The sequence below is a fragment of the Enhydra lutris genome, unplaced genomic scaffold (genome assembly GCF_002288905.1).
Source record: "Enhydra lutris kenyoni isolate GAN:26980312 unplaced genomic scaffold, ASM228890v2 scaffoldscaffold665, whole genome shotgun sequence".
In the NCBI taxonomy this organism is placed as follows: domain Eukaryota; kingdom Metazoa; phylum Chordata; class Mammalia; order Carnivora; family Mustelidae; genus Enhydra; species Enhydra lutris.
The window spans coordinates 1-9,942 of NW_019154749.1; the positions used below are offsets into that span (position 1 = coordinate 1).

Here is a 9,942-nt window from a genome sequence, read left to right on the forward strand (position 1 = left end):
ATGGCTAAAATTACAAGTCAGGAAATGACAGATGCTGGCGAGGATGCAGAGAAAGGGGAACCCTCCTACGCTGTTGGTGGGAATGCAAGCTGGTGCAACCACTCTGGGAAACAGCATGGTTTCCATGGTTTCCATGGTTCCTCAAAATGTTGAAAATAGGACTACCTTATGACCCAGCAATTGTACTACTGGGTATTTACCCTAAAGATACAAACGTGGTGATCTGAAGGGGCACGTGCAGCCGAATGTTTATAGCAGCAATGTCCACAATAGCCAAACTATGGAAAGAACCTAAATGTCCATCAACAGATGAATGGAAAAAGAAGATGTGGTATATATACACAATGGAATACTATGCGGCCATCAAAAGAAATGAAATCTTGCCATTTGCGACGACATGGATGGAACTAGAGGGTATCATGCTTAGCGAAATAAGTCAATCGGAGAAAGACAACTATCATATGATCTCCCTGATATGAGGAAGTGGAGATGCAACATGGGGGGTTAAGGGGGTAGGAGAAGAATAAATGAAACAAGATGGGATTGGGAGGGAGACAAACCGTAAATGACTCTTAATCTCACAAAGCAAACTGAGGGTTGCTGGGGGGAGGGGGTTGGGAGAGGGGGGTGGGGTTATGGACATTGGGGAAGGTATGTGCTGTGGTGAGTGCTGTGAAGTGTGTAAACCTGGCGATTCACAGACCTGTACCCCTGGGGATAAAAATATATGTTTATAAAAAAAATTAAAAAAAACATTTAAAAAACAAAACAAACAAACAAACAAACAAAACGGACCATTTCAACTATTTCTAACATACCACTCAGTGGTGCTAAGTGTATTGACACAGTTGTGCAAACTTTCTTCAGAGCTTTTCTTCAGTTTGTAAAACTGAAACTCTATATCCATTAAACAATTTCCCTTGGTATATACAAAAGGCCATCGAGCACATGAGAAGATGTTCAACATCACTAATAATTAGGGAAATTCAAATTAAAACCATACTGAGATATTACCTCACACCCGTTAGGATGGCTACCATAAAACAAACAAACAAACAAACAAACAAAAAACAGAAAAAGAGGGGTGCCTGGATGGGAGTCAGTTAAGTATCCCAAATCTTGGTTTCAGCTCAGGTCATGATCTCAGGGTTATGAGATCAAGCCCTACATCAGGCTCCACGCTGAGTGCTGAGTTAGGTTGAGATTATGTCTCCCTCTCCCTGTGCCCCTCCTGCTCGTGTTCTCTCTCTGTCTCTAAAATAGATAAATAAATCTTAAAAGCAAAACAAAAAGAACAAGTGTTGTTGAGGAAGTGGAGAAATTGGAACACTTGTACGTTATTGGTGTGAAATAGCATGGTGCAGCTGCTATGGGAAACGGTATCTTAATTCCTAAAAAAATTCCAAAAATAAAACTGCTAGATGATCCAGAATTCTGCTTCTGGGTAGACATCGAAAAGAAGTGAAATCAGGATTTCAAAGAGATATTTGTACACCCATGTTCATGGCATTACTCAAAATAGCCAAAAGATGGAAGAAACCCAAGTTTGCATGGTTGGATGACTTGGGCAAAAAAAAAAAAAAATGCAGTATAAGCATACAATGGCATATTATTCAGCCTTAGGGAAAGAGGAAATTCTGACATGTGATACAACTCTACAAGTTACTAGAGTAGTCAAATTTATAGAAACAGAAAGCAGAAATGTGGTTGCCAGGGGCTGGGTTAAGTGTATGTTTAAAGGGGCTCAAACTACAGGCTCATGCAGCCCACTTCTGACTGCACAGTGGACATTGGTAGAAGGGAACATACATACTGTCTGCTTTGCATTTCCTTGGGAAACACTTTTCATAATCTGGGTCACAAGCATGCAGAACATATGGAACTGTCTCAGATGGAAAGACCAGTGCATACATAATTTTATATTCCATAACATCTGGCTCACAAACTCCTTAATTCTGATTCAGAGATTAAACATTGCATCAATTACATAAACATTTGTGAAATATGGCTTGAAGCAGAACATCAGGTATAAACAGAAACCTGCTTCACATCTCTGGGCAAAGCTGTGTGGGGGTCTTTTTGACCTTTGGAGAAGATCTGTTTTTTCATGTAAAAGCTCTTTTTGGCATGGAGACAGAGTGGCGAGATTACCACTTACTGAGAGGGCCACCTTGACCGTGCTCTCCCCTTCCGTGGCCTGAATTTTGTCACAACAGAAGGACTGAATAATCTCTCCTCCATGGATGTTAAGAAGGAGTAGAAGAGGTTGCACATTCCGAGTGTGTTCAGGGCCTGGACTCAGTGGCACCCAGAAATTTGTGGGTTTGTGTTGAGGGTGATGAGAAGTGATCACTGGGCTCCTTAATGCTGTGTGACCACTACATGGAGACGGACTCTGGGGAACCTAAAGCACAAGGGAGACACTCTCAACGTGCAGAGAGCTAGCCATAGGCTGACATGCTCTTGGGGGGAGGAAACACCATCCCTAGGGGGATATGGGCTTTAGCTTTCAGCAGACCTTCTCCCTTCATCCACTCCATGTTGCAGAAATTGTCTGTCTAGGAGCACTCAGCCTTCTGTGCTGATCTCTTGAATCAGGGAGGCCTCATGCTGTACTTGGAGATGAAAGGGGGTCTTGCCATGCCCTTCTTCCCTTGGAAAGGCAAAGTCCTCAAACTTTTCAATGTTTAGATCTCAACTTAATAAGGAACCCAGGTTCCCTTTTTTGAAGCATAGGTGTGGTACTGCACCATTTTCAAGATCATTGGAAATAGAGTGATGGACAGCTAGTACAATGTAATAATTGATAATGGATGTATATTTGGTCATTCCAGTGACTAAAATATATTTCTCAGATATATTTGATCCTCATCCACAGTTCCTAAGAACACTTCAGAGCCATAAGGGTCTTATTAATGAAGGTGACTTTTGGACTCTACCCAAGGGCAGGGGCTGATTGCCAGGAGGACTAACCACACAATTAGAGGGTTGAAACTTACGATTGTTTCCCTGAATTGTGTGAGCTGCTCTAACAAATTAACCAAACCTAAGGAGGTCATTGGAATCTCCAATCCATAGCCAGTCAGAAGCATAGATAACAGCCTGGAGCTTGCAACTCATGTCTGAACTGGGGGTTGGAGCAGTCTTGGAGGACAGAACCCTTAACTTGTGGAATCTGATTCTAGCTCTGGGTGGATTGTGTCAGCGTTGAGTTGAATTCTCAGATACCCTGCTGGTGTATGAGAATGACTTGGTGTTGGGAGGGGAGGATCCCTCCCAAATGTTCAATTGCAGTACAGGAAATCAAAAAGGCCTGGGGTCAACCCTGACTTCAGCTTCCAACCAGCTATCTGACCTGGACAAAGGACATGCTCTCTGGGGGCTCAGTTTCTTCACGTGTTAACTGGGCGTTGTGGCTGCTGCCGCATAAGGTGGCTGTGGGGTTGAGGTGAGAAGGATGGTAAGAAGCCAAAGCCGACCCTGGCGCATCTGAGGTGCTTGGCAACATGTTCCCCCCAGTAGCACTGCTTAGAGGAAACACTCATGATCCACTACTCAGGAGAAGCTACAAGCTCTGGGGCACCAAGAACTTCAAGATGGGTCATTCACTGACTGTCAGCAATCTAGTGACAGCGACACTGCCCAGGGTTCAGGCTGGATTGCGCCTCTCCCTCAGTCATCAGGCAAACATGGGGGTCCTGCACAGTGTGGGGAAATGGAACCTGACTGGTAAGGACACAGGGCTGCCATGACGCAAGACCCAGAGGAGGACTGTCTACGATGTTTGGGTTTTTCTCAGCACTGTCATTTGGTGATTGAAGTCAAAGGCATATTATAACAACTCAGTTCAGGCAGGACATCTAATGGTCAGGTATGTTAGTAAGTAAGTGGTGAATCATCGTGCCCTCAGGCCAAGCCACATGACCAGCTGAGGGGCTGTCTCAGGTAAAACAAATAAGAAATGGACAGTGTATGGGGTGCTGGCTGGATCAGTCAGTGGAGCACAGGACTCTTGATCTCAGGGTTCTGAGTTCCAGCCCCACACTGGGGGTACACATTACTTAAATAAAGTTAAAAAAAAAAACAGGGTGCCCAGGTGGTTCAGTCAGTTAAGCAACTGACTCTTGATTTAGGCTCAGGTCATGATCTTAGGGTTGTGAGATCAAGCTCTACCTTAGGATGTGTGTTACGTGTGGAACCTGCTTAAAAATATACTTTTTCCTCTCCTTCTGCTCCTCATGGCCCTTCCTCTCTTAAAAGAAAGAAAGAAAGAAAAAGAAATGGCTGGTATAGAAGACGATAATAAATACCAAATACAGACTTGTGACCTGCAGAGAACCTAGGATGTAGTATACCCTCATGACTAAACAGTGTCCCCCACTTCAGAAGGAAAACAAACAAACAAACAATCCATTGAGACAAAACACTTAGGGCAAAAGGCCAACTTTTACTAACAGAAACTTATAACATGAAAGTTGCAACGCTTTCCCTTAGCCCCAAGAAGACAATTTCTTAGCTAATCATGCTAGGAGGCATCAACAATATCTGGTCGCATTCCAGGACAGCCAACTGGCTCTGCTTTCTCATTGATGATTGCGATAATGGGATTACAAGCTTGGGGAGCCATCACCTTTGTTGAGAAACTGGTTGCATTCTATTTTCTCTAGTACCTTCTCAAGGTGACTTATTAAGCCTTCTCTTTTAAATCTGAAAATAAAGAGACAAGTCGTTAACCAAATGATACCCAAAGAATCTATGTTGTAGGACGCACTGTGGAAAATACAAAGAGAAGCTCAGTTTACAGGAGAACAGAAAACACATCTGCATGGTACAGGACAATCCAGTAGATAGAGAGTGCCCGTTCAAGGTCAAGGCCCACCTCAAACTTGGGTGTGAACAGAAGGTTCTTTGAGCTTGCAAGAATGAGTGAGACTCAGATAATATCAATCTAAATAAGTGGAGACAACATGAACTCTGAGTGAGGATCAGGGTTTGAGAAAAGTCAGGCAGGGCCCAAACCCACCCCTCACCCAGCAGCCCACTGGCCCTCTGTGAAACATTCTGGACAGTTCCTCCTACACTCACCTTGCTGCTTCCTTCATGGCATATACAGCAAATCTTTTCTGCACTTCTGGAGGTCCTTGCACTCCCTCAAGCAATTTGAGGATTTTTTCGTATTCTGAAGATATTTAGGGAAAAAAAAAACCCTTCAGTATTTCTAAAGTACAAAGAGAAGACAGAACTCAGTCTTGGAGACTCAGTGATCATTCAAGGGCTAGAATGTTACAGAGTACCTGTGTGTTCCATCCTTACTTTCAGACATCCGAATATATCCACCAACGGAATCTAGTACACAATAACCAATTAAGAAATACAAAAGAACAAGAGAAAAAGGTTTACTGGGACATTTCAGTCAAAATAAAGAGGAACCATTCTAATGGGGAAAACCCAGTTCTGGCAAAGGATGAGGTCAGTGGAATCTAGTCTGGATCAGAGAATGGGAAAGACTTCCTGTGGTTTCATGGACAGAAATTGTTACTCTACTTACTGCCTTCAAAATATCGAATTTCCTTCTTCAATTGCAGTTTTATATCCATATTGATTTTCACTGGTATTGGCAGTTGATCTGGCACATCTTCCCACACAGACATTGCTGTGCCCTTGGGCTCATCTGCAGAGAGACAGCTGGGAAAGATTCCTCCCACCAGTGCATCACTACCAGGTCTGTGAATCAGCCCACCCTTGTTGACCCTGGCTAAGTCAGGACACAAAGAATCTAATTGTGTGGAATACCGTCTCCTGCCATACTCACAAGCTCTGGAGATCAGATTTTGACCAGAAGCCATCAGGTGGGGATCGACCACTTCCCCTCCCCGCCCCGTGCATACTGGGAACGACAGGTGCCTCTGGAAACCTCACTGAATGAGGAGCTGCAATGATGTGCATTTCAGCAACCCCATACGCACATCCATGTGCTTCACAGTCTCTAATACTTCTTTTCGCAGCAGGAGAATACACCAGCTAGATGTATCAGTACTGAAAATTTGACCTCATGAAAAACAATACAACAAAGAAGCCTCTTCTATTCTTGTCACTACACATGCACACAGCAACAGACTTGGACAATACAACTAATCAACAAACATTCACAGAGCCCTGGGACTCAGGATTCAGTGTTCCCTTGATGCACTCTACAAGGAGAAGAGCTGAACGTGTCACTTGATGTCACGATGCCTGATACTGGCACTAAATCACTAGAGATCCCAGTCAGTAAATGATCTTCCTCATCTGGCTTTTTTTTTTTTTTGGTCTCAGGAGATAATTTTTTTTTTTTTTACTCCAAGTCTGACACATCTACTTCATTCACTCATGCTCCTCTGTGCCAAGCATCAAGCCAAGAATGGGGATCAGCAGTGAACCAGACAGAAGAACCCTTTCCTTTTGGAAGTTATAACCACTATGGACATCAGAGAGTACATGTACAATGGGCAAAGGGAATAACATGGTTTGATTTTGTGTTAGGAAGAAGTCAGCAGGGATGTGAGCCAGAGTGGGAGAGGAGGCCTCCATAATGCGTGGTCAGGCAGGGCGGTCTGAAGAGGTGACCCCTGGGCAGAGCCAGGAGCAGGAGACAGAGACGGCCTGTGCACACACACAGAGGCAGCCTGGCTGCCGTGAAGGCCATGCACTGCCTATGCAAGGGGACAAGCCTGGGCCACAGAATAAGGGTCAGACACAGAGAGAGCAAGGATGACACAGAGAGGACACAAGATAGCAGGAGAGGATGGCAGGGTCAGGAGGTGCAAGGTCTGGAGACCAGCGTCAGGAGCTCAGACTCTGTTCTGAGTGCTTGGGGAATTAATGATGGGTTTCAGGATATGCATGTGATGATCTGATTTCTGTGTGGACGTGGTCACCCTGGGTACATGGTAACAAATGGGCTACACACGTTCAGGTGGGAAAGCAGGACGCAAGCTCAGAAGCTCTGGAGCAGCTTGCTGAGTGATGAGGCAGTGTGGAATGAGGGACAGTATAACGGTGGGACTCAGGAACGGTGACAGTGTTAAGAGGAGAGAAAGGAGATCAGAAAGGAGAAGAAAATCTCTAGAATGCAGTTTGGGAAGCCAGGAATGTCTCCATGAAGGACAGAGTGATCACCTGGTCCAGTGTGGCTGGGAAATTAATGGCAGCCTCACCCAAAGCCAGTGACCTTGATCAGAACTGACCCTGAGGCATGAAGGAGCCAGAGGCAGGGCTGCCCTGATCCAGGTCAGGGAGAGGAGGGGAGGACGGGCAGGGCATCCTCACCATCTTCTGAGGACACGGCTGAGTCCCCAGGCTGGGATGATCCCTCTCCTTCCTCTCTCACTGACAGCAGCGGCATGCTCAGCCTTTTCTTAAATGGAGGCAGAGTGCTGGATTTTCCAGAACGTTTCACTTGGCTTTTGGGCCCAACAGCGGACTCCTCTGCTTTATCACTCATCACTTCCTGAGGAGCATCAAGAAACATGTTCCATTAATGACAAAAAAGCAACCATTCTGAAAGAGGACAGAGGTCTCTCAGGACACTACCATAGAACTACGTTATGACCCAACATTTGCAGTACCAGGTATTTACCCAAAGAACACAAAAATACTGATTTGAAGGGGTACCTGCACCCCGATGTTTACAGCAGCATTGCCAACAGTAGCTGAACTCTGGGAAGAGCCAGACTGACGACTGACTGGTAAATGGAAAAAGAAGACACGGCGTACGTCTACAGCAGAATATTACTCTGCTGTCAACAACAATGAAATCTTGCCATGCACAATGACGTGGGTGCAGCTAGAGAGCAGAATGCTAAGCTCAATAAGTCCGTCAGAGAAAGGCAAACAGCAAACGAGTTCGCTCACATGCAGAATTTAAGAAACAAACAGATGACCACGGGGTGAGGGAAAGAAGGGCAAACCAGAAAACAGACTCCTAAGTGCAGAAAACAAACTCAGGGTCCTGGAGGGGAGGTGGGCTTGGGGACATGTGTGTGACAGGGATGAAGGAGGGCACTGGTGTGATGAGCACCGGCTGTTGTACAGACGTGTGGAATCACTCAGTTCTACACCTGACACTAATAGCATCTCTATGTTACCTAAATGGAGTTTAAAGAAAAACATGAGAAAGAATGCAAGCATTCCACCTGTGGGGCCTGGCTCTTACAATCTTGCACCTTCCCTCTTCCACAATGCGTCCTGAGCCATCAGCCAGGCATTTCTTCAGCATGCACGTGGCTCCTTTGGGGGCTCTCTGCCTACACCCACAGTTGGATTGCTTCCTCTGCTGACTAGGAGTGGCCTCCCTGTAGAAAGGTCCAGACCCATGTCTCTGCTCACCTGGCCTCTGGCCCCTGCGAGCTCACTGCTGAGCATCTGGGTGAAATCAGCCACTGGCCCCTGACAGGGAAGACAAGGACAGACCACGAAGGAGGCAGGCCACTCCTCCTGGGTCCTGGCGGGTCTAAGAAGCAAGGAACATACATACCAGGCTGGTCTTGGGCGGCCCCACGAGGAGATCTGCGCACTGCCAGGCAGGACCTTTAAAGTTTATATAGTCGCCTGCGTGGGCTTCATCCCAGGCACTGTCCAGATGGGCCCAACAGCACTCCCTCTGAAGCTGGAACTGTGTGACAGCTCCCACGACGGAGAGGAACTTACGTTCAAGGACAGGGGAAGGGATGAGGGCCTTCCGATAGCCCGCGGCCAACTTGGGGTCAACAGGAGGCCACGTGCTCTCAGAAACTCCCCCAACAAAGGCAGAATTCTGGCAAAAACTGGATACAAGGTAAGGAAGGGTAGGTGTGGGGCTCAGGAGCAATCAGCGAGCACAAAGATTCCCATGAAGGGTGGCTGGCCAGGCGCAGGTGCCTTCTCCCGCCTCACTAGCCCCCAGCCTGCAGTACCATCCTTCATCAAAATGCCTTTACTCGGCAGAGGACCATCTCATGAAAGCAACGAGATGAGGGAGGGGCAGGTCACGTCAAGAGGGGTCAGAAGGAGGACCGAGGGACACTGAAATCTGTGGCCCACATTCACAAGGAACCACGAAGCAGGAGCCACCAGTGGAAAAGCAGTGGGGTCGGCTTGTGGCTACTTCCCTCATCCCACAACGGACGTGCTTCTTTATCTGTCTGTGTCTTCTGACCTTGCTGGGTGTGAATCCATTTTTTCTGAGAACTATCGCCCCCTGCCAACTTCCTTAGTAACATTTTAACTACAAAAGTTTCATTGCATTTCCCCTTACATGCAACATTATCATTGCACTGGAACCAGAAATGTTGATGGTCCGGGCCTGGACTAATGCGAGCACGTGAGGGTTGAGCAGCACAGGAGGCTGATTCGTCCTCAAAGCTGAGTCCGGTCCAGCCCAGGAGCCGCCCCTCCTTTAGTTTCTCGGGCTTCCCTCCTGGCATCCTCCATGGCACCCATCTACAGAAGGGCAGAATGAGCCCTTCTCCTTCTCACAGCTGCTCTGCAGGCTCTGAATTGTGAAAAGTGGAGCCTGTGCACCCTGGGGGAGCATTGGCAAATGGGCGTTTTTCACACTGAGATCCAAATCTAACAAGAACATTGCCATTCTATGAGGAGAAGCCAGGCTTTGGGCATACTGAATGTGAAAAGTGGTTGTTGCCAGCTGGTACAATTTCTTCCATTCCCAAATGTATCTTGTGTTTGCTCCTTTGCTTGCCACCATGAACACTGTTTTGCATAAGGTGCTTTCAATCGCAGGAGCATAAACCTCTCCTGTTTTGGCTAAAATGATACAAGAAGCCAACAGCTAAGTGGAGGTTAGCATCAAATGAGCTGAACCCTGTATCAGTAATATGACCAAGGGCCTGGTCCCTTCCCCAGGTTTCTCTTCTGCATTTTGAAGCCACGTCATCCGAGTTCTGGCTCCTCCTCATGATTGCA

The 9,942-nt window shown here is 46.5% G+C and overlaps 1 protein-coding gene across 1 annotated transcript; it reads right to left on the bottom strand.

Moving 5' to 3' along the window:
• Positions 1–4,630: 4,630 nt before the first annotated feature.
• LOC111140360 (cancer/testis antigen family 45 member A10-like) lies at positions 4,631–8,737 on the bottom strand (the record flags this gene model as incomplete). The annotated part of the gene is made up of 6 exons (XM_022492637.1): positions 4,631–4,707; positions 5,086–5,179; positions 5,549–5,685; positions 7,323–7,489; positions 8,368–8,427; positions 8,516–8,737. Coding segments are annotated over 6 exons (757 nt in total), but the record flags the coding sequence as incomplete, so codon positions are not given.
• Positions 8,738–9,942: the final 1,205 nt, after the last annotated feature.